Raw genomic sequence first — 24,906 nt, forward strand, 5'->3', positions numbered from 1 at the left:
AATCAAAAGTGCAGTAAAACAGAAATATTTAGAAATATTAAAATACCGGTAAGTGTTATTTTATATTATATTATTATATTTAATTTATACCTGTGATGGCAAAGCTGATTTTTTTTAGCATCAATACTCCAGTCTTCAGTGTCACATGATTTGAATATACTGATTTGGTGATCAAAAACACGTTTTTTATTATTATTATTATCAGTGTTGAAAACAGCTGCTTAATATTGTTCTGGTGATATTTTTTTATGTGATTCCGTAATTTCTTTAATTAACCCGTTTCATTTACTTTGAAGGTTTTTTTCCACAGATGAGGAAAAAAACGTGAGATTATTGGATTGTACCTTGCACTTGCAAATTGTAGGTGAGTGAGATGTTGCCAGCTGGGTTAGCAGCAGAACAGGTGTAGGATTTACTGTCTATCAGCCTGACATCACTAATCTTCAGAGAACCAGACGGCAGAACGGTGAACCTGTGTAAGAAGAGATCAAAGGTCAGGCTCTGAAGTCACAGGAGTTTGTTTTAGAGAGATGTTTTAGAGTGAGCATATCTGTTAAAGAATACAGTTGCATCCCGATTCGACTGCTTGTACTATACCCCAAAAATATGTACTCTTTTTGTGAAGAAAAGGTAAGCTTTGGTACATACTATCACATCATGAAATTGCTAGTTAATTAGTTACGTGCATCCTGTCACCGTAAACCGGCCTGTCAATCATCTTGTCAGTGTAAACAGCCTCCACATTTCATTTCATTTCCTACCATATTGGAGAGAGAAGCAGCACGTTGACCTTCCAGCCGTGGGTCTTTCTTGCGGAGACTCTCATATTTTTGCATAATGATGCATTTAAAAGTTAATGGCCAAATGGATCTTTATAAAAGTTTACAATGTTGTTGCAGATGAAACACAACACGGATATGATTAAATATATTTTGTCAGGTTACTCAAGTCACTCAAACCCCTTTATCGACATCTCTACTTTACTTCCAGTTGCACTTATCCACCATATTAGTAGTTTTTAACTTAATCAACCTCTCAAGCGCAATGGGTTGTGGGAAATAAGGACTTGGATATTTGCCATACTCTTTTCAACATACTATTCTTTGGAACACACTTATTCTAATCTCACATACTATTAAGGATGGATACTATGCACATTGGGGCACAGTGTAAGTGTGCTGTATATGAATGTGTGGACTTGTGTATATGCACACAGATTTCTAACTTGCACAATGAAAACCAATTGAGAAAATCAGCTTGGTTTTATTTGGACTGCATTCTTTTGAACATTTGCTTAGCAACTTTATTATGGCAACCTAAATACAAATACAACTAATAAATCTGAAAGAAAGCTATAAGCTACTATATTCAACAAACCCCATTTGGGACAAACTACTCCACCTCACACAATTTTTCTCAGTAGTCTTGCACATGTGCCTAATGAGGTCACTAAACAGTAGATCACCAAGGTCACTAAATAGTGGATCACAGTCAAGATCCGTAACCAAGATTGGCTTTACACAGACTACGATCATGTGATTTTCATCATGTGAAAAAACGCATTTATTATAATGAAGTATTTATGATTTTTTTAAAATCAGATTTTTGTTTGAATAATTTTTGATTCTATGCTAGACTAAGCATTAGTCTAGGGGAGATTTTTTTACTTTCTCTTTCATTCTCTCTGTACAAGACATTATGTCTGCCAACTTATTTATAATGAATATTTCTGAAATAGCATCAGTTTTGGAGTGACTGTTTCTTTCATTCTTTTTTTTAACAAACCATTATGATTGGCAACTTGAAAATGTAGAACGAAATTAATTGCATTTGCAATGTGTGCATTTCTTAGCTATACAACTGGCACCTAAAACATGTATGACAAAAAAATTGAGATTTACCTTCTTAAATATAATGTGGTTACACGACAATGTACAACATTTTATTTTTAGATTAGTTCAAACTCCCTCAGCAAATTCCAACAAACAGCAGATTCTGGATGGATCACCATGTTGGGGCAGTTTGAACCAGCCTGTAGAAACACATGTGCACGCTGGCAGATTTGGACTGTGGGTAATTAGGGTAATCAGGAGTTCCGGTTTCGGAATCAGGAGAGAAAGAGAAAGAAGCTTAAAAAAGGCATTTTTTAAAAGCAGTTCACACAATTAAAGCTCCAAACTTTAAGGTTAAAGCAAGCACTGGTACCCCCTGACATCCCCACAGCCACCCGATTCTAGATTAAACACACTTTCACATAATCTTTTTTCCTGTGTGGCAGATGTGTCTGGAGTGGCGTGTTATTCTCGTCAGGCAGACTGAGACGTTGACATGCTGTTTTATGAGACAGGAAGCTCCTGGAGACTCAAACATTATGCAGGCTACACTTCTTCCTATGTGACTATCATTCAAAACACACACACACACACACACACACACACACACACACACACACACACACACACACACACACACACACACACACACACACACACACACACACACACACACACACACACACACACACACACACACACACACACACGTCTGATACCTTGTCTTACCAGAAATACAGTGCCTTGATGTTCCAGTAATTCCCAACTTTTACAGTCAGACCCTATTACCTAATCCTAAAGCTGTCATCCATACATCCTTGCAATACTTGTCTACTGCATCCCTCTGACTAATGCCATCAACATTCTTCAGCTCCATCTAAAAAAAACCAGCATGCTCTAATTCTGATCCCTATACCTCCACTGTCATCATCAGTTTACGGATTAGCTAAGACATCAACTTCGACGTAATGAACTTTACATCTGTTTTCTATTGAACCCCAAGTGATTTTAAACCTTGCACCTCTAACGATTGGTAGATGTGAGTCCACAGGACTTTCATAAAGACTGGGGTTTTGGGGGCTCCTGATGAAGGTCGTGTGACCGAAACGTTGTGTGTTAATAAACATTAATTTTAAATTGCAAGTAACGATAGTGTGCGGGAGTTCCTTATCTGATAAAGACTGGGGTTAAAAAAAAACTTTTCTCCAACACATGCTCTTACAGGTTTTTGGTCAGATCTTAATTTGATAAAGCTGAAACCATTAAAAGGAATATTCTGGGCTCAATAGATAAGGTGTGATCACATAAGTAAATGTCAGTAACATTTTCCATTGTTAATAGTGTAGAGATGTAGCTCACAAAGTAGTTGCTTTCTAACCAAGATGCTTTCTGTTGATCAAAGAGGAAAAAATAATGTGACCAACTTGAAACTGTTGAAAAATCTGCATGGGGAAATGGTAAATGTGACATTATTTAAGTAACAAAAGTTCAGTCAAGAGCATTAAGTGATTTTTTTTTTTTTTGCAGTGAGTCTGTTGTTTGATTAACATTAAAATAACAGAGAGCAGCATATTCATATTAGGCTGCTGTCAATTTAAGACATAATGCACAGATCCAATACTGATAATGCACACATCACACATAAAGCTCAGCAGGCAATGAAATTATATCTGCATTATTTAACTCAATTACAGGTGATTGTAATCATACAATTTACTAGCCATTGTCTAATTAAAGACTTTTTTTAGTTCCCTCTCGTGAAATTTGGTCCCATATGCGAATGATTTACTTGCATAGAGGGTTGACTATTTGTGTCTTTTATGTTTGTGAATTGAATCATATGTGATTCTGCAAAATTGCCCTGTGAAAGGACAATAAAGATTTACTCACTTGTGTATTGTTTGAGCTGTAAAGCTGTTTATAGGGTTAGTCACCCAAAATGTTTCATTCTGTTCATCTTCGGAACACAAATGAAGATTTTTTTTAACAAACTCTGAGAGCTTTCTGTCCCTCCATTGACAGCCTACACAACATCCACTTTTAAAGACATCATTGAAGTAATCCATGTGACTCCAGTATTTTAATCTCAGTTTTATGTCTTAATCCACTTTATTTATAAAATATTAATCTCTGGCGTGTCATCATTTTAAATGATTGTTTTAGGGTTTACATTTATGTAATCAAGGCAACAAAGTTGTAAAATTGGGATGAAAAAATGATGAAGATGGTCAACAGGATTATAAAACAAACAAGGTTGTATTAAACTAGGAACTAGATGGTAGCAAACATAATAGCGTGTGTAACGCACGCACAAACAACAACCGACAATTAAAAACTGAACAGAGGAACTAAATACACAGAGGTATCGAACTAAATGATGTGCAGCTGTGGTCGAAGATTAGTGTCCATGGGAACAGATAAATGGCGGGAAAGTAGACAAAGTAACATGTGACTGATGACAACAAACTGGAAGTCCATGAAAGTGAAACTAAAGATAAGTGAGTCCAGATAACCGTGGCAGATATAACTTTACACAGAAAAGGTTAGTATGTGTTTTTTCTCACTAAAATGATGTTAACATGCATATTGTTTATGTCTTATGTCTATACTATTGAAACAGTGAGTACTTCAATGTTTGTAATGTTGTGAGTGCCTCATATAACCCAGATTTTTGTAACCCAAATGCGTTTGATTAAACTAAACTCGTATTGAACCTGAAGTATTCCTTTAAAAGCAGGCAAAATGTCAACTGTAGCTAGCATAAGAGAGTCTTATCTCCATTTACTTGCTACATCATTGTACTTCTGTATACAATTAACAACACTCCAACACTCGCAAACATGAAACAAGATGCCTGCAGATGAATTGGTTTTCACTTAAGCCAAATAAATGCAAAGCATCAGTCCATCAGGGTGAAATCTAATGTGTCTCCTTTGTAACAGAGCACCAGTGGCTCTTGCTGAAGCCTAGCTGGCTCTTGTTATTGTCCAGGGGGGTTAGAATGAGGTAAGAGAAGTCAGCTGGGGTGAATTTTGACACAGCTGAAGCCTTTTATAGATGGCTACATCACCTCATCAGGGCCCATTTTTTCTCAGCAAGAAAACTTCATCACTCATCAGGACACATTTTGCCATTTATTATGTAGTATAACAACACTGCTCTAAAAGCAAATACCGTGCAAATGATTTCGGTTAAAATTACCACATAATTTTTGGCTTTGTGAACTGGGTTTTGTGACATTATCAAGAGTAAAGAAACACAATTAAGGAGCACTTCCATGGATCACAAAACCAGTCACAAGTATTGCACGGGTATATTTGTGGCAATAGCCAACAATACATTGTATGGGTCAAAATTATAGTTTTTTTTTTTAATGCCAAAAATCATTAGGATATTAAGTAAAGATCATGTTCCATGAAGATATTTAGTTTTTGAAAGGAGGGTGAATAAATCATGTCAGAATTAAATTGTTTTGATGAACTATTTAGGGTGAATGTTTAGGCACATCAATTAAACTTTGTAACTTTTTTTTTTAATATGGGTCAAATATGACAAGTGAGCTCAGTATTTCCAGACAATAGGTGGGTTAAATGAGAAAATGTGGAAGAAATACACTACAGTTCAAAAGTTTGGGGTCTATAATATTATTCAATGTTTTTAAACAGGTCTCTTATGCTCACCAAGGATGCATTATTCGATCAAAAATAAGGAATAAACAGTAATATTGTGAAATATTATTACAATTTAAAATAATGTGATTTATTCCTGTAATGGCAAAGCTGGATTTTCAGCAGCCATTACTCCAGTCTTCAGTGTCACATGATCCTTCAATATGCTGATATGGTGCTCAAGACTTATTTTTGTATGATAGTGTAAATTATAATTACCTCAGTCAATTAATGTAATGAATATGGTGTGTGACAGGATTGGTTATTATGATCTTACCAGGCCGTGACAGGAGGTATGGGTTGCCCATTTCTGCTCCAAGTCACCAGAGGTGTAGGACTTCCATGAACTTCACATGGAAGGATGACTTCTGATCCAACCTCAGCTGCCATTTTAACCGTCGCCTGTGACCCATCAACACCAACAATTCGTGGTTTGCCTATCGATATTGAGAGACTCAGTTAGAACACTCTAAAAAAGTATTTTGTGTAAATCATCAAAAACGACTTATATTCATGAGATTCCTCACTGTTAACACTCAGATGCATCTCTCTGCTGGTGTAGCCCACTGCACTGGTGGCGGTGCAGATATAGACTCCTGCATCTTCTGCCCTGGGACTGGGGATGTACAGACTCCCATCGGCTGCCTCAAGAGGTGCTGATACAGGCCTGTTTGAGGGATCTCGACCCTGTGGAGAGAAGGATATGGCAGATAACCTGAACACCTCGAAACAAGCATGCTGGTCTGAAGGGAAGATTGGAATGCGCATCCTGTCCAAAACCTTTGAAGCTGCTTCTCAGGTTACCAGGAATCAGGCATTCCTCATGCATATCCCCCATCCCCTTTTTTGCTCTGAAACAAGATGGCTTTAGCAGACCTTCTTTCATGTGACCAGAATAGCAATTTACATGCCTACAGTGGATACTGCGGACAATACACTCCCAATCTATCGTGTTGTGAAACAGCGGTGGAAAACTTAACGTCCCATGACAGGGGCAGGCGGACGCGAGCTTGCATCCGTTTGAAAGGCAATTGGGAAAGCAATGCATCAAAGACGAATGGGCTGCATCAGCACTTCTCCTGCTTCCATTAGGATAAATTATTCCAGCTAACTGTTTCGCACAATGCAATCCGTTACTATCTGTCACTGCTGGGATGGTGACACAGCCAGAAGCACTATTACTGAAAAGAGGGACCACAGTAAAGTGATCAGGGTGATGTACCTTGGACCAGACGATGGTGGGTTTGGGGATCCCACTTGGTTCACAGGACAGGGAGATGGGTGTGCCCTCGTTGGCTGTGTAGTGCAGGGGACCAGCCTTGATATCAGGAGGGGCTGGAAAAGTAGGTCAGAATAGCAGCTGTTCACAAGGCCTTAACAACCAGCGGTTCACAATTAGAACTTCGCCAAAGATACTTCACAAGGAATCCAGCTTATCGCTTCTAAATATGAAACTCTAATATTAGGACCTATTTCAGCTTCATTAGGGACCACATGAGTTACTGTAATGCAAAAATGTTTTCTTAATATGCGTTTGTTTTCCAGTAAAAATAAAAACACACTAAAGATGGGACTTGTTTGGCCATAAATAAATAGAATGTATAAAGCTGTAAATGTATGTATTCATCTGAACTCCATACTAATCAGTATTTTTGTATATTTTCACAAAAAAAAATTGTTTTCAGAGAATACATAATTAATTGTTTTATATATAAACCTCAATAATGTTTTTACGTTTATGCTTAAACCCTGCCAGTGGGAAAATAAAATAATAAAATAAAAATAAAAACAAAAACTATTTATTCTCTAAAAAAAACAAGTTCTCAAGTAAATTTAAATGTTATTTATATATATATATATAATATATATAGACTCGTTTCTGACACATGTAATAAGACAACCATGTGTCCTATTATCAACAGTTATCAACTGTTTTTTGTTATGAAAAGTAAAAAAAAGCAAAACCATTGACTAATTTTTTTGTTCAGTTGTAAATATTATTATTATTGCTATTATTCATTAAAGTATCTAAGCATTAAGTAGATAAACTACAAATTGCTTGGGATTATTTTAAACCGATGTATTTTTTTCTTTGAATCTCTGAAAAAAGCACATTACTGCATCGTTCTTCCTCTGTTATTTCCTCACTGCCTTGTTATCACCACGCTGTTCACTAAATCTGGACAGTGAAAAAAAATGAAAATCAATTATACTCAATTGTCCTGCCCACTAACATTGAACTTCCACTGTGACGGTAATATTGGCTGATCCTGCTACATTGATAGCGGTGCACACGTATGTCCCCGCATCATCAGGTACAGTTCTGTCCACATGTAGACTCCCGTCACTCCTTAGAAAGACTCTTCCACCAACACGCACCTAGAAACAGGATGATCATACAATAAAAACATAAGCATGAACACAACACATACATTTCCCGGTCATTTAAATTTCGCAACTAAAAAGCGTCTCTCTCGCTACTCACTTGTTTTCCATTGTGCGTCCAGACCCTCTCAGGGAGAGGAATTCCATCTAATAACATACAGGGAAGGTTCAAAGGCTGACCGGTCATCGATGTGACAGCTGGTGCACCTTGAACTAATAACGGTGGTTCTGTAAACAGGACAGATAATTACAGTGAGACTTCATGGTTACAATATTTGTGATATTGATTAGGAGAACAACACATTTCCATACCTAAGCCAGTAACAGTGACTCTGGCTAGTGCCTTGATGGATCCAAACTGGTTTTTGGCCTCGCAAACATAAACACCTTCATCATCAACCCAAACACCTGGAGGGATCAGAGCAATGCTGATTAGAACATAAAAGACTCTTTTGTAATAGATCTCATAAACATCTCATTTCATACTTTAATCATTATAAAACCATTAAGCTTATTACGGCTTAATTGTGAAAGGGATGTGATATCAGTAATCAGCTCACATATGGATGTGTTTGTGTGTTTTTGTTTTTGGTAACGGCTTTACTTCATTAATAAAGTGTCATCTTGACCTTAGTATCAAAGAATAAAATTAACACAGAACAATCAGTCAACAATGTTAGTTTAACAAAAAACACAAATAATAAGCCACAACCTATACGATTTTACTCACTCGTGACAACTCATTTAGAAATCATATAGCAATACTACAGATAAAGCCGCTCATTTGTAAGAGAGATGCACAATATATACAGTAACCATATCAGTTGTCTTCTGATATTATAGATTTATCAAGGGATATGTAACCAATACCAAAATGGATATTTAAATTATGGATGCTCATTTTCCCAATTTTTAACCATTAATCATTTAACGCTCACTTTAATATACGGTGTGTATATATACACAAAGTAACTTAACAAAACTATTATTATTTAATTTAATCTTTTTATAATATTAAGAACATTATTATTACATTTAATTATTATTCTTTTTACATTGAGGTTACCTTTGTCAAAATCTAACATTCACTTAAATATAATTATTAACACAAATTAACATTATTAACAGTAAACAACAGCAATAAAATCATTATTATTACATGAATTTAGAATATGTCCTACATTTTATAATGTATAATATTAAAACATAATTATTAAATTAAATTTGTTAAAAAATTATTCATTTAATTAATTATTTTCATTTTATGATGACATATGACTAATAAACTACATTCTTATTTTGTATAAATACATTAAAAATAAAACACTAAAAACTAAAACCAATTGATATATTAATTCTGAGACTCAACAAATATTACATGTCACGGTTTTGGTTTTGTTCATGTCATGTTTCTGTCTTGTCATGTGATTTCCCTGTTAGTCATGTGATCCTGCCATGTGTTCCCTTGTCTGATGTGTCATGTTGTCATTGGTTCATTGTTTCATTGTTCACAGGTGTCCCTTGTCTTGTCATTAGTCTGGTAAGCCCTCATGTTTGCCATGTGTCTTGGTCAAGTATTGTTTCCTGTAGATCACTGGATGTGAGTCTTTGTTCATGTCTTCATTTTGTGTTTTCATGCCACACCATGTTTTTGTTTCATGTTTATTCTTATTTATAATAAACTGCACTTGGGTTCTCTATAACCTGCCTCCAGTGGAATCCCTTTACACATGTATCAGTGTTATTAAATTATTATTTAATGTAATCTTTAGCCAGCCTCAAAATGAGTATCAACTGATTTTAGTTTTTAGTGATGTATTTTTAATGTATTTATACAAAATAAATGTATTCAAGAAACCATGGTTAAAAATTCAGTCATCTGCCATTTATCAGTCATCTGCCATAACATGAAAATAATTGTGGCGAGCAGAACGAGGTCGAGGGACATGAGAGGACGGTGCGAGGCCGGTGGCGTGATTATAATGAGCGACACCTGCGCGACGCACTGGTCTCGTATCTCTCACGTTTTGTGTGGCCAGCAGTCGTCCGCGAGGGGCCAACTTTAATTTTTGGTTTATTTATTTATTAAAATATTTGAATGTTCGCCGGTTCCAGCCTCCTTCCCATAACAACGAACCCCGTTCCAATAATTATGACATTTTTGTTTTGGATAGAATTTTAAAATTGGCACATTCCTCATTATATTTCACAACAGTTTTCTACCTTATGGTTTGATGAAAATGATGTTACAGATGATGTCTTGAATTTCTTGAATAGAGATATTAACCATTTGAGTTTTTAGATTTGTTAAAAACTCGTTCAACTCTTGCCGCTGTTGGGAGTTTTGGACTAGACAGGGAATTTATGGCATTGCTGATTTGGTTCTATTTACAACCCAGCTAATTCCATTGTGATGATGACAGTTCTGACCTCATCTGTTATTCACTCTTGTTTGAGACCATTACGCACACACTTTATACACAGCTTATTTAAAACAACAAAACTGTTGTAATGAATATTGTGCAACACTTTGCATGTGTGAAATTTACCCAATAGTCATTTGCACACAGAGGTAGCTGTTGAAATAGTTTTAAATGGTATAAATCAATGTTGCATGTGCACAATACATTTGTTTGCAAGTGTGTGATACGTGTATATGCAGTGCTATGTGAGTAAGAATGATCTCAAGTTTTCAGGCCTGTATAAACGCACACACTCTCAAAGGCAGATAGGAACAGTCCAGCTTACAGGGAACATTCTCAGAACTTTGGCAAATTTGGCAAGGTTCTCTTAAAGTTATGAACAAACATTCTTCCAGTAACATTAATTGAATGCTTGTTCAAAGTAACCTGTCTGTCAGTCATTTTGCTGTTGTGTCAAGACTGACATTAGGGATCACTCTTGGGAGCCCCAAATACCTCTGACACATTTAAAAAGGCCAATGAAGCTAGTGCTACTTTCATGCCAGCCACTTCCCGGACATCCGGGTATAAAAAGAGGCTGGCGTGCGCCACTCATTCAGATTTGTTCTTTGGAGCTGAAGCATCGCATCTCTCAAGCTAAGAGAAGTGAATCCATTCTCCTTCACACGCTGCTGGATCAAAGAGCACATTTCAGCGGTGTCTCTCTCGGAGAAAGTGCAAGGAGCGCCCCTGGGTGCTTCAATGGTGGTCTAAAAGAGGCAATTTCCTTGCAAAAAGAGCAACTTCCTCTAAAAGAGCTACATAGAGCATTGTAAAGAAAAATGACGTCATTGCGGTGTGGGCAGTCGCGCGCGTTGGGTGCGCAAGGGCCCATTTCGCCTGGCGGTGTGCACGGCAGATTTTGTAACATCGCGCGCGGCTCCGCATCCGAAGATGAACGACTTCGAGCCGAATCTGGCCGAGCACGAACTTCTCATCACACCAGCACCCCTAAAGTAGTTGCTTACATTTAAAAAATGAGCATACAATAGCATAAAAAGCCTTTTTAATGAACATAAAAGGTCCATGGTTAAAACAATGTAGCCTACACGAAAGTTAAATGTTTAGTGAAATTAGAAAATATTTAAGAAATTGTTACTTTATTGTATACGTAGGCTACATGTATTTCCATATAGGCTAGCCTCCATAGCCTATATTTTGTTCTAATGTGACAAGTAAAAATCTCAGGGTTTACTGGGTTTTACATGATTATTTTTGTATTGGTGTTGGTAACTAAAATAAACATTGTCACGTGTTTATATTTCTTCTTCTCACCGATTCCTGATGGTTTAGAGAGGACAACTACTCGAGTCGCCCCCTGTAGTTTCAAAGAATAGTACAACGGCGAGCGCGTCAAGTATAAACGCCTCGGCCGTTTGGAGAGGTGCGCGCGCAGTCAGCGGAGGCTCGCGCTCGTGTGGACGCGTCGAGTATAAACAAGGCTTTACGCTCTTGACGCGCGAATGGACAGTGGTCAAGCGTATAACTAGACGCGGCAGGCTAGAATTTGACGCGCTATTCGCGTCCGGTGTGAACGCACAGTAAGGTTGCAAGTTGAGGAGTGATATTTCATTCAGATTTAGCATATTCTGCAAATTGCCACTTCTTTATTTGTGATTTTCCCATTTATGATTTGAAATCCAAACACCTTCCACACATCGCTTCTCAAATTGTCAGGAGTGGTGATCTCCGTTTCCGTGGAGACAGTCCTCGCCGCCATTATTGACAGTATTGTTATGACGATGCACAATTGTGTTACGATTAAAAAAATTATTGTTTATCAGACGAAACAAAAGCATTTCATTTTCACATGCGTGTGTAAGCCAAGTTGGCGAGAAAGGCAAGATTGCATATTATATTAAAAAAAAAGAAGCAATGTTCGAATAGTAACTTCAGCATTCGAATAGTATTGATTTTTTAAATATTCGAATTATATTCGAATTTCGGAATTCGTTCCAACAGCTCTATTTTTTATTTTTTTTATTTTTTTCCCAACAGCCCTATTTTATACCTGTATGTATAAAAGGGGAGTGGCTGACGGGCGAATTCTACTTGCTAATTCTCATTGGCATTTTCTGAATACATCAGACGTGTTCTCAAGAGCGACCCCTAGTGTCAGTCTCAACACAACGTCTCGTTCCCTCCATCAAGGTTACTACATTAACCAAGACATTATCTGGTCTTTAATAATGTTCTCAAAATGTAAATATAAAAACATTATTTATACATCGTTTGTGAAAGTTTTTCTGAAACGTTTTAGTTGTTATTTTTAATCTTACTACTCGTGTTAGAATGTTCAGAGAACATTCAAAATTAACGTTCCCATAATATTAGCAAACTAAACTAAATAGAATGTTCCCTTAACATAGGCATATCCAAAATAATTTTATTTTTTTTTACATTCAGAGAACTTTCAGAAAAAACATTTTCATGACTTAACGACAGCGTTGGCAAAACGTTCTTAGAACATATTTTTTTCATTTACTCAGAATGCTTTTAGTAACCTAGTTAGCTAACAACAAGCAAACTGCTCAATGATAATACTATAGCACCCTTCCAATAAAAACATTACAGCCTATAAACATTTAGAGCTACTTTGTCCATATGCAGCTCCCTGTCCTGCCAGAAGCTCCGGCTCAGGCTCAAGAGGCCTGCGGTTTGACTTTTTACCCCACCCAACCCCTGAAGGGGCCTAGGGTGAGGAGACCTTCTCTCAGCCCACTCTCTAAGAGAGGAAGCTCTCAGCTGTACTGTTTCTATTTCTTCTATCGCAGCAGTTGGTTTCAGACCCACCTCCCATATGTGTCAACACCTAAAATAACATCTTCATTATTCTCCTGTGGGTGGACCATGTCCGTTAGATCCTCGCGTTTGGTATCTGGGAGGGATTGTGCTAGCAGACGACCTCCCTAAACATCTGTTCAAAGATAGATATAGAAACTCACTCTGGATCTGAAGGGCACCAGAAGGCAGTTGAGAGGTGCCGATGTGGCCAGATGATTTGCCAAAAATGTTGCGTCCGTCCTGGCGTCTCCATGTCAGAGAAGGTGTGGGAAAACCGTGGACGATGCAAGGTAGAGTAATGTTATCACCCACGCCAGCCGTTATGTCCACGGGAGACTCGGAGAACATAGGAGCAGCTGCAAAAATAAAAAAATAAAAAACCAAGCCATCAAAACAAAATGTATTGTAACATTTTGTTTGCTAAAAGAGGACAAAATGTATTGTAACATACAATAAATAATGTTTAGCTCTCCTTTGCAATGTATATATGTTTAAGAATAGCTTTTTATGGTGTTTTTCTAGGGAGTGTTTCTTCACCTCTGCCAATATTTTTTGTAAAGCTGCTTTAAAGTTATGTTTATTATGAAAGATGATATACAAAATAAATTAATTGGAAATGTTTGTCTTTTAGTGTAATATTAGGTAGTAAAAAATGTGCTTTAAATCTAACAAAGAAAATATTTTTTTATTTAAATATGTTTTGACTTTAGTACAAATAATATTTAAATAATTTGTTTTTGCTTCAAGCCAACAGTAATTTCATGTTTTGTGTTTTGCATGCACAGTATAAATGGGTTGTTATGTACTGTCTTCTTTTTTTTTTAGAAAGGGAGATATAATCATATTTCGGGTGCTTTAGCATTAGAAAGTGTGAAAACTCAGTGAGAACAAAGTGAAAATACACAGATGAAAAAAAAAAAAGCTTTACAACCAACATTCCACTGAACACATTTATTTCCAACATATTTTTATTTTTTTTCCACACACTGACTTAAATGACTTATGTGATTTTTATGGTTAAAATGTTTTCTTCCATTTCAGTTTAATATGTTGAAACAACTTTAACTATAACATCTGTAGGTTGATTCTCCCAAAAAGTTTAAAATACATTCCGCTGTTTATTTGCCAATGGCGTGAGTTTGGGAGCGAGACTGACCAATGGAAGTCTGACCAATGGCAGAAATAGTGAGTGTTCTGGGAACTGCATCATTATTTGATCAATTACACTTAATGATGTGGCACATAAATGACACATTTTACTTTTAAGGCAAGTTCTATACAAAGTTATGGTCCCTGTTCTGGATAATTTAAGCATGCTCATAAACTGGACATGAGCTACTGAGAGTCTGAGAATGCTGTCAGGAGCTGCTAAAAGTCCTGTTAAAAACACATTGCCAAATATCAAGTTGAAACCAAATTTCGCTCTCCAAATTTCACACGCTACAACAGAGTGGGGGAACATTTCCTCTTGCGGTTAAGAAGCCCATGGGCTTATGGGTGTGTTCTGCTTAAAATCAGATAGTTCTGTCCAAGGTTTTTGATTCATGCTATGAACTACATGTGCTTCAAAGGTTTGGAAAAGCAATAGAAATACTGCGACATTGAGCTCAATAAATAAAAGTCCACATAAAATGAAACTGTTCCGTATAAACTGTACAGTAATATTTATATAGTATAAGCATGTAATGAGGTCTTGTTCTCACCTCCCACCTGTAGTATGACCACAGCAGAGGTGGACCCGGCATTGTTTGAGGCCACACAGGTATACTCTCCAGAATCCAGTTCCTGAACCCCACGGATCCGCAGCGTTCCACGATGGACATCCTGCTCTGCAAATGGAACTGTTCCCAGATCCAGATCCCCTGAAGACGGATGGTGCAAGAATCAAAGAAAACATACGCCGTTGCTGTAACAACCCACTACACGTAATGCAATATCCTAAACCGACTCTAAAGCTCAGAAAATGTATAACAGTCTCTTAACCATGAAGAAATAATATCATGTTGCATTTTCTTAAATTTCTTAATTCTTAAAAATTCTTACAAATTTGGTTAAAGTTTGACACATTGTCACACTACACGTTATTACATTTTATTTTGTCAGCTAAATTTGTATGACAGTTTAGTTAGAAAATACTTAAAAAATGAATAAATATGGCAAAAATGATAATTTTCATCAAAAACCAATGACAACAAAAATAAAAAAAGATGTGAGGTGTCTTGAGGGTCCAGGTATTATCCTTTAGCAGGGTGCACACTGCGCGGTTTATAATAGTCCTTTACGATTGTTTCTTGTTGTCTAGTTATTAATATCAGACTGTACGAAAGTCAAGACGCGCTAAAAATGGACGCACGCAAGAAACCCTGTCTGGAGTTTTTCATCATCAATCAATAAGACGTTCGGTGACCGTGAGCTGCATTATACACGGGATTGAAATGGTGGCTACAAATAAATCTCTAACGTTAATTTTGGTCATGGCTTGTCTTGAAAAACGAAGACAAGTTGACGGTCGTCCTAGGAGAAGTCACACTGCAGGACTGTGAGTAAAATCTTCTGACACTGACAGAATTTCGTCTGAGGTAAAATTTTATCGCAACGGTCATTAATCGGCTGTCTGCGAACATGTCAAACTAACGATCAAACACTTCAGATTTTAGCCTAGGATCAGAGGAATCTTTTAGGATTTGCTCAATTTGTCTCAGACGGCAAAATCGTGGCCAAAATCGCACAGTGTGCACCCGGCTTTAGGGGCAGTGTTTACCTTTTTGCCATTTTACTGATGGAAGAGGAGTCCCAGAGGCCCGACATTCTAGAATGGCATCTTCACCAGCAACGACCATCACCACCTGCTGTACCACTGAGATGCTCGGAGGCTCTGAGACAACAACAAGAGAGAAAGGAATTATTGTGTGCTGTACTTTATGTACTTTTTGTATTACCACACATAAATTGTTTCGACTTCCTGACAGATTTCATTTGAACAACTGTCTCTGGTTATGTTCAGAATTGAATACTAGCTAACCACTGAATATGTTAAATTTTTGTCACATGACCCCAACCCATCACCCCATCAAAAACATTTTGTATTTTTATTCTAATGATAAAAAATAAAACATGAAAAGGAAAAATGTCAACAAAGTTGGCCAGTTTTAACCAAATAATGAGTCAAGAAAAAGACTCAAAACTGACATTACTTCTGGTTCATCTATTCTACTTTTCTTTCTTCCTTTAAAAACAACAACAAATTAATACTTTTAATGCAAGGATGCATTAAATTGATCAAAAATTACACATTTATAACAAAAAGATAGTTTTTTAGTTGATGCTTTAAAAAAAAAAATTCTATTCATTTTAATCTCGTGGAAAAATATTCATCACAATTTTCACAAAAACATTAAGCATCACATTTCCAACATTTATAATATTAAGAAGTTTTTCTTGAGCACCAATCTGATTTCTGAAGAATCATGTGACAGTAAAGACTAAAGTAATGGCTGCTGAAAAGTAAGCTTTGCCAACACATGAATGAATGAATGAATGAATGGATGGATGGATGGATGGATGAATGAATGAATGAATGAATGAATGAATGAATGAATGAATGAATGAATGAATGAATGAATGAATGAATGAATGAATGAACTATATATACTATATACAAACTAAAATACAGTAGTCAACATTTGAAGTGGATCAAAAAGTTCATCAAAGTTGTCCTAAGACAAGAACGGGTATTGTTCAAAACAAATGTTTAACAAATGTTGACTACTGTATATATACTGTATATAGTTGAGTTGAGTTGAGTATGCCATTTGATTTAGGCATGACATTCTGTGGCTTGAAATAATTCCACGGAAAGAATTGAGTGCCAAACAGTTTAACAGAAGCAGCTATAGAACTTTTTGGTATATTGCATTTGATATGCCTGCCAACACCTGCAATCTCATTTCATTTTAATGCATGCTGTCCTGTCTCTATAAAAGTTATTGTCAGTCAGTTATATATTCCATCTCTAACTCAATATTATATAAGAATGATTTACTATGTGCACTCATTTCCAGCACCTGCATAACTGACGGTCACAGACTGAGAGGCAGTGCCAGCCTCATTGGTGGCCAGGCACGTATAGTTCCCAGCATCCTCAGGGACAGCTCCTCTGATTTTCAGCATGCCAGACTCAGAGATGCTCAACCTGAAAGCACAGCCAGTGTTATATTAACCAAAGACTGCTGATGTAATGATTATATTACAGAGAGAGACCATTGTGTTTAACACTTTTCAAACGGAACAGCATTTTCTTTCCATCAAACTGACTTCTGACTGATCACAGCATCGAAGCCAGACTTATTCTGATATCTTGACCACATCTCAGACTGTTAATGGTTTGCGGTCAGTTTATTCAAACAGAAATGAAATATAAATTATCCATTTTAGGAAACTGGATAAAAATAACCATCTCAAACAGTGTGTGTAGATGTATAGTGAGATGAGGGAGGGGGAGCTGGTTGACTACCGATGGTGGTTGGATAGAAAGATGTTGCCATGGCTCCAGAAAACCTTTGGAGGAGGGGATCCAGATGCCGAACAGGAGATGCGGACTTCTGCGCCCAGAGAGAAGCTTTGTGTCTGAGGGGAGACAACCACAGATGGGGCCTCTGTAAAGGAAACAGAAATAAACTGTGAATCATTGTCTTCAAAGGGATAGTTTGTCCAAAAATGAACATTCTGTCATTATTTACCCACCCTCATGTCGTTCCAAATCAAACCCATTTGCTGTTGTCTTTTTTTCCATGGGACATAAAAGAAGAAAATAATCTTTTCATTCCTTTCTGTAACAGTTCATAGTATGATGAATGATGTGCATCATTCAGAATTTAATTGAGATGCCTTCACAATTTCAATTCATATAATGGTATTTAATTATTAACTAGAAATAGAAAAAAATAACTTTATAGACTTTACAGATGGATGGACGGACGGACGGACGGACGGACGGACGGACGGACGGACGGACGGACGGACGGACGGACGGACGGACGGACGGACGGACGGACGGACGGACGGACGGACGGACGGACGGACGGACGGACGGACGGACGGACGGACGGACGGACGGACGGACAGACAGACAGACAGACAGACAGACAGACAGACAGACAGACAGACAGACAGACAGACAGACAGACAGATAGATAGATAGATAGATAGATAGATAGATAGATAGATAGATAGATAGATAGATAGATAGATAGATAGATAGATAGATATGATGGATGGATGGATGGATGGATGGATGGATGGATGGATGGATGGATGGATGATGGATGGATGGATGGATGGATGGAAGGACGGACGGACAGACAGACAGACAGACAAATAGATAGATAGATAGATAGATAGATAGATAGATAGATAGATAGATAGATAGATAGATAGATAGATATGATGGATGGATGGATGGATGGACGGATGGACGGACGGACGGACGGACGGACGGACGGACGGACGGACGGACGGACGGACGGACGGACGGACGGACGGACGGACGGACGGACGGACAGACAGACAGACAGACAGACAGACAGACAGACAGACAGACAGACAGACAGACAGACAGATAGATAGATAGATAGATAGATAGATAGATAGATAGATAGATAGATAGATAGATAGATAGATAGATAGATAGATAGATAGATAGATAGATAGATAGATAGATAGATATGATGGATGGATGGATGGATGGATGGATGGATGGATGGATGGATGGAAGGACGGACGGACAGACAGACAGACAGACAAATAGATAGATAGATAGATAGATAGATAGATAGATAGATAGATAGATAGATAGATAGATAGATAGATAGATAGATAGATAGATAGATAGATAGATAGATAGATAGATAGATAGATAGATAGATAGATAGATAGATAGATAGATAGATAGATCAAATGAAAAGAGAAAATAAAAGCCCACAGGTTTGGAATGGCATGAGGTAATAAGTAAATAATTTATATTCCTACACATTACTTGGCAAAAAGCCTTTCAGAAGGCAGACATGGCCAAATAGATAATGAAAACTCCACACGCTATATAATGGTATAATAATAGTGCAAGTCTAACTGCACATGTTGAAAGTGGCTCACAGCGAGATACACTTCATCGATTTGTTCGGTTATTTGTCTCCAAAAGGAACCGCCAATCTAATATCACATTAATCTTGCTTATTCGAAACATGCAGGGCTCAATCTTGCTGGCTGTGTAGAGCTTGCGTTGTGGTTTGGAGGGTTGTAATGGAAAACACATGACGGTAGGACTCATGAGGCTGCAGGAGCTGAGTGTTTGACCAGGTGCTGTAGAATACCTAGGACCACCAGCCATACGACAGCCTGACTCTCTCCATGGGCGTTTGTGGCTCTGCACTGGTAAGGTCCAGCATCCTGGCTGCGAACCCAGTTGATCTCCAGGGAGGAATTGGCCAGTACTTTCACCCTTCCTGAGTGGGACGATAAAGCACTACCAGCCCGATACCAGGTCAGATTATGCCGCACAGAGCCTTGCACCTGGCAGGACAGCACTGCCACTGTCCCCGGGGATGAAGTCACATTCACCGGAGGATGCAGAACAGGAGGGGGCTCTATTTAAGAGAAACGATGATAACATGCTTTAAAAGAGATATTAAAATACAATGTATGTGAGGCAAAAAATCTCTCAGTTTAATGTTACCATAGCAGTCAAATACAAGACGGTTTGGCAGTGACTTACAATTTTATTGCAAAAAGCTTTTCTCATTTACAATTTCGTTTAATTCTGGAGATTACACCCTCCTTAGCAAGCTGAAGCCTTGTTTATACTTTCACATGACTCTGCAGACTGTGCACTTAGTTCACGATGCTCAAGAGGCCACGTTCCAGAAAATGTGTGCAGAAAATATTTGCTTAACCAGCAAGAAACAGCTGTTAAAAAAAGTATTTACATTTTACATTAACCTAGCCAGAAGAAAAGAAAACGTTGTGTTCCCAGTGAACATTAACCTAGCAAGAAAAAAAAAAAAAAAAAAAACTTTTGAATATATTTCACAAATACATATATTTTATAGTAATAATTTTATATCTAACATTTAACATATTTAACATTTTACATATATGTATTTATTTTATATTCTGAAAACAGAAAACACAGTCTAACTGTTGGTTCTGTAAGTTGGTTCTGAATGTGTCTTGTTTTGAGGATGTTTAAATATTTTAATGGAAAGCAAGATGTGGTGCACGATGGTCCGAAATGGAGCATTGTGAAGCTTTGCATGATGGCACTTTTGGCACATGCACCCGCGTGCTTGTGCGGACGTGTGAAGTTTGAACTAGGTTTGAGGGTGTGGGTGTGAATACAAGACTGTGTATAGTGCAGATAAAATTATGTAAAATGTGTGTGTCCATGCAATACCTCTAACAGTGAGTTGCGTGAGAGCTCGTCCCATGCCTGCAGTGCTCTGGGCCACACATTCATATGCTCCCTCATCATTGCCTGAGGCATGTGGAATTTCCCATGATGCTTTAACCGAAGACCTTCAATTACAAAAAAAATTAGCAGGTTTAAGTGATGAGTCCAAAAGTGCAGCCTTTGATCACAAACATGCATTTAGCCTACGCAGAAATTCACTTTACGCACAAGAGTGAGGTAAAGAATGGAAAGAATTAGACTGAAAATATAGAGTTACAGATTACAAATGATATGAACACATTCAAGCACACACAGATGGCAACAGGTAAAAGGAAGGAAGAAAAAAGATCGTTTTTTCTCTGATGAAATCTCTGATGTCACTAACAACTAGCTTGCACAGAATACCTTTCACTATAAGTCAGCATTATTTCATGTTCAAACTGTAATTCAAAACAGAGTGCCCTTTATAGGGAAATCATTTTTCATGAGGACTTTCTTTTGTGTAATACACACAACCCCTGCTGTTCATATTCATTCCAAGATTGATAAGTCAGTGAAAGCTCACAAATCCTTCATGGGTTAGGTTAAATTTCGACTGTAAATGAATGCCCGTGTCAGCACATGGTATCAAACGGAGCAAAAAAGTGACCAGCAAATGCTCACTTTAATATCTCCTCCATTATGTTTATTAAAGGCCATATCACAGGAGAGAATGCCTGCAAAAGGGTTCGTACATGTTTGAAATGAGAGGGATATAGATATGCGAGAAAGAGAAAGGCGAGTGGCCTAAAAAGAGGTGCTTAGCCTTTAGAAAATATCAGAGATCATACTACATTTTATGACAGCTGTTTTATTTTTCAATTAATTTGAGGTTTGCAATTGTTGTTACCCTGTTACCAATATTTGAAACTCGTCCAAATGCAATTAAGAAAAAATATATAGTTTAAATGAGTGATTTTGTTATTTTCCAGTATAAATGCAATTAAGAATATTTTTGTTCCAGTATAAATGCAATTAAGAAACAAAAATACAGTTTAAATGAGTGATTTTGTTATTTTCCAGCAATAATAACTAATGGAAAAAAAATTATACTACAATAAATATAAATTCAACAGATTATGACAAAATTATGTAATAGTTGTATAATTTTAATTGTTAGCTCAGGAAGATCCTCTGAGGTTGGCCAGGCCAAAAATACCATTTTAAGGAGGAACGCAGACATTTAATAATTTTGATTATTTGATTTTCAACAATATCAAAAAGTACTTTAAAATGAAGAATAATAGAAAGTACAAAAGACATTGAAACAGATGGAATAGAGAAAGGATAATATTTTTTTGATAATACAGCAAAATAATATTTGAGAAGAGCCTCACTCATAGGTTCTTTCCTCTCCTATTGCTCTCCCGCCTTTGGTGAATCTCAGTTTATAGGGCAGGTCACTCTCCACAGAGCAGTCAATCATAGCAGGCTGCATGTAGAACCCTCTTATCACAGTGGGCATACTCACCAGTGGAGGCTCTGTAAGATGAGAGGGGGTCAAAGGTTAAACTGGATCATCACAGCTAGGTTAACAACAACACAACATGCCATCTTAAGAAACAAAACAAAACAAAAATAAAAAAGTGTTTAAACGGTTCAAACTGTTCAAAGTTCAGAGTCCAGTGGATTTTGAATGCAACTTGAATGCAAACAAAACAAAACAAAAATCAAAACGTATTTAAACTGTTTAAACTGTTCAAAGTTCAAACTGAGTCCAGTGGATTTTGAATGAGAACAAAACAAAACAAAACAAAACAAAAATAAAAAAAGTATTTAAACAGTGTTTAAACTGTTCAAAGTGAGTTCAATGGATTTTTCAACTTAAATGCAAACAAAACAAAACCCAGAATAAAAACACTCATCAGGAATGTTGAAAGAGCCTCACCTGGGATGATGTTGGTATATGACACACTAGACAGTCTCTGAAAGTTGTAGCCTTCTCCATCATTTCCAGACACTTTGAGGAAGAAGCTCTGAGAGGGTGTTCGAAACTGCGGGATGCCCCAAATACCTCCTGAGCCTCCATCGCCAGGCAAAGGCACAGGAATGGTACGCAACGAGCGGCCCCCTAAAGATACTAACTCCATATTGGTAACCAGACCTGGAGGCTTCAGACCTGAACACTTCAAAATCACATGAGCTGGGACACCTGGAGGAAAATGGGATACATTTAAACCATAATTCTTAACACAGTTAAGGCAAGTTGAGCAAGTTCTGGCACAAACTGGGTAACACCATTTTTCCATCAAATTGTGGCTGGAGCAATTATGAAATTATATTTTTTACATTAAAAAATCATTAAAGATATAAACACTATATATATATATATATATATATATATATATATATATATATATATATATATATATATATATATATATGTATGTATGTATTTATTTATATAATTTATTTTTTATTACTATATCTCCAGCATCCAACAGTGGAAAAGGGCAATGTACCTAATGGTGATGTAGTAATACCTTTAATAGGTCTCTCTCTGGTCCTGCTGAACTCTGTGACAGGTATACTAGAGAAACCTGCCCTGAAGTCCAGGTTGCTCACACCTGTTACTCTGAGTGTGTGTCTCCCACTGCATCCCACCTGGACAAGAGAAAAAGCAGTTTCAATCACTGACATTTTTCAGAAGGATCTGTTACGTATATCAAAAATGTATATATGATCTAGCATCACTGTTCAAAGCTTTTAGGTGTTACCTTTAATGTCCATGGTCCAGGTCGAGGGTTCTTCAGGTTGACCACCCGTGCTGAGTTTGGGATGTTGAGCAGTTCTGTTAGACCCTGCCTCTCTCCAACTATACGGCCTATAATTATTCAAATAATAATTAAAAAAGGTTTAGTAATAGGGGTCCTTTGCAAAGTACAATAACTTATACTCCTTTAAGTGAAAAGGCATGAACAACCATTCAATACAAAACAATAGCATGTTCCTACCAAGAGGGTCTCTGAGCTCAATTTGAGGTGCTGGACCACTCAATGACACAGTGACTTCTTTTAAACTAGGGTCAAAGGGCACCTCCCACTGGGTCTCCTGGGCAGTTTCATGGTCAGATGAAAGAAGGTGGACCTTCATGGCCTGGACAGTTTCCTCAACCCATTTAAGAACCTAAACAAAACAAATGAATTGTCAAAAGTAGAGAAGAGGTTTCATTGTGTAAAAAAGAGAGAAGAAAATAACATTATAAATCTTATTTGTGGAAAAGCACAAAGGACAGCTGGGATCTCCATTCACTTCCACTGTATGGAAAGAGCAGCTTAAACATTAACCTATATATCTTCTTTTGTGTTCTGCATAAGAAAGAAAGTCATGTCTATGACCAAAAGCGCTGACATGAATCCATTCAAAGATGTTAAATGCAGACAAGGTAGGATCGCAGTGACATCATCTCTGTTCATGCAGACTGTCTCACAGAGGTATGCCACACGCAGATCCTTATTAAACAGTGAGGAAATGAGATCAGATCATCTATCAGAGAGAGAATGCAAACTATTCCTGGGCTGACAAGCTATAAAATTCTCAAAGACCAGCACAACCAGTAATGGTTTGCTTTTCATCCTAGACGATCACAGAGATCACAGTAGACATATATATTAACAGTACATGGCAAAAAGTACAGGTAATGCATTAGTCATTCTGAAACCATTCCAGATGAGACAAGCAGCATCAAAAATAGACATGGAGGGCTTAAAAAGAAAGTTAAAAAAAAGTTATTTCATCATTTACTCACGCTCATGCCTTTCCAACCCTGTATGACTTTTTCATGGATCACAAAATAAGCAAAAAGAGCAACATAAAAGTATCATGGAAATGGTCAATACGCTTCTAAAGTCATATGATAGCATTGTGTGGAGAACTAACTCAAATGAAGTTTTTATTCACTAAGTCTTCTCAGCCAGCTGATGCCTTCAGCCTTCTCACCCATTGGATGCACCACTTTTTTGAGACTTTTGAAAAAAATGAAAGTCACACAGGTTTATAACAACATGCAGGTGAGGAAATGATGACAGAATGTTAACCTCATTCATTTTGAATACTGCAAGGTGCACACGAGAAAAAAGCAGAATGTGCATCAGGAGATAATGAGACTTCTTTAGCTGGTCATGTGAATTCAGGTCCATTATCTGACAGAACAACTGTCTGAATGCACTACAATGATCTGTGAGAAGTCATTTACACTTAACACCAACTTTATGTCCCTTAGACAAACAACTTAAATAAACCGTTTCCTCAGTTAGTATTTTTAGATTTCAGCCATTAACTCCTTTAGAGAC

General features: G+C 37.2%; 1 protein-coding gene across 1 annotated transcript in view; it reads right to left on the reverse strand.

Annotated features, from left to right (window-relative positions):
- The window catches only part of hmcn2 (hemicentin 2), an 81,430-nt gene that overhangs the window by 38,206 nt on the left and 18,318 nt on the right, over positions 1-24,906 (reverse strand). Inside the window, exons 5-23 of the mRNA XM_079636874.1 lie at positions 23,569-23,740; positions 23,332-23,438; positions 23,098-23,218; positions 22,503-22,766; positions 21,952-22,096; positions 20,579-20,700; positions 19,500-19,772; positions 17,645-17,786; positions 17,196-17,323; positions 15,893-16,006; positions 14,835-14,993; positions 13,293-13,487; positions 8,198-8,293; positions 7,986-8,113; positions 7,735-7,879; positions 6,723-6,835; positions 6,028-6,187; positions 5,778-5,937; positions 345-472 (exon numbers count right to left, since the gene is read on the reverse strand). Of these exons, the coding sequence (XP_079493000.1) occupies positions 345-472; positions 5,778-5,937; positions 6,028-6,187; positions 6,723-6,835; positions 7,735-7,879; positions 7,986-8,113; positions 8,198-8,293; positions 13,293-13,487; positions 14,835-14,993; positions 15,893-16,006; positions 17,196-17,323; positions 17,645-17,786; positions 19,500-19,772; positions 20,579-20,700; positions 21,952-22,096; positions 22,503-22,766; positions 23,098-23,218; positions 23,332-23,438; positions 23,569-23,740 (2,872 nt within the window). The remainder of the gene's footprint in view (positions 1-344; positions 473-5,777; positions 5,938-6,027; positions 6,188-6,722; positions 6,836-7,734; positions 7,880-7,985; positions 8,114-8,197; positions 8,294-13,292; positions 13,488-14,834; positions 14,994-15,892; positions 16,007-17,195; positions 17,324-17,644; positions 17,787-19,499; positions 19,773-20,578; positions 20,701-21,951; positions 22,097-22,502; positions 22,767-23,097; positions 23,219-23,331; positions 23,439-23,568; positions 23,741-24,906) is intronic.

This window comes from Phoxinus phoxinus (genome assembly GCF_949152265.1).
Source record: "Phoxinus phoxinus genome assembly, chromosome: 15".
In the NCBI taxonomy this organism is placed as follows: Eukaryota; Metazoa; Chordata; class Actinopteri; order Cypriniformes; family Leuciscidae; genus Phoxinus; species Phoxinus phoxinus.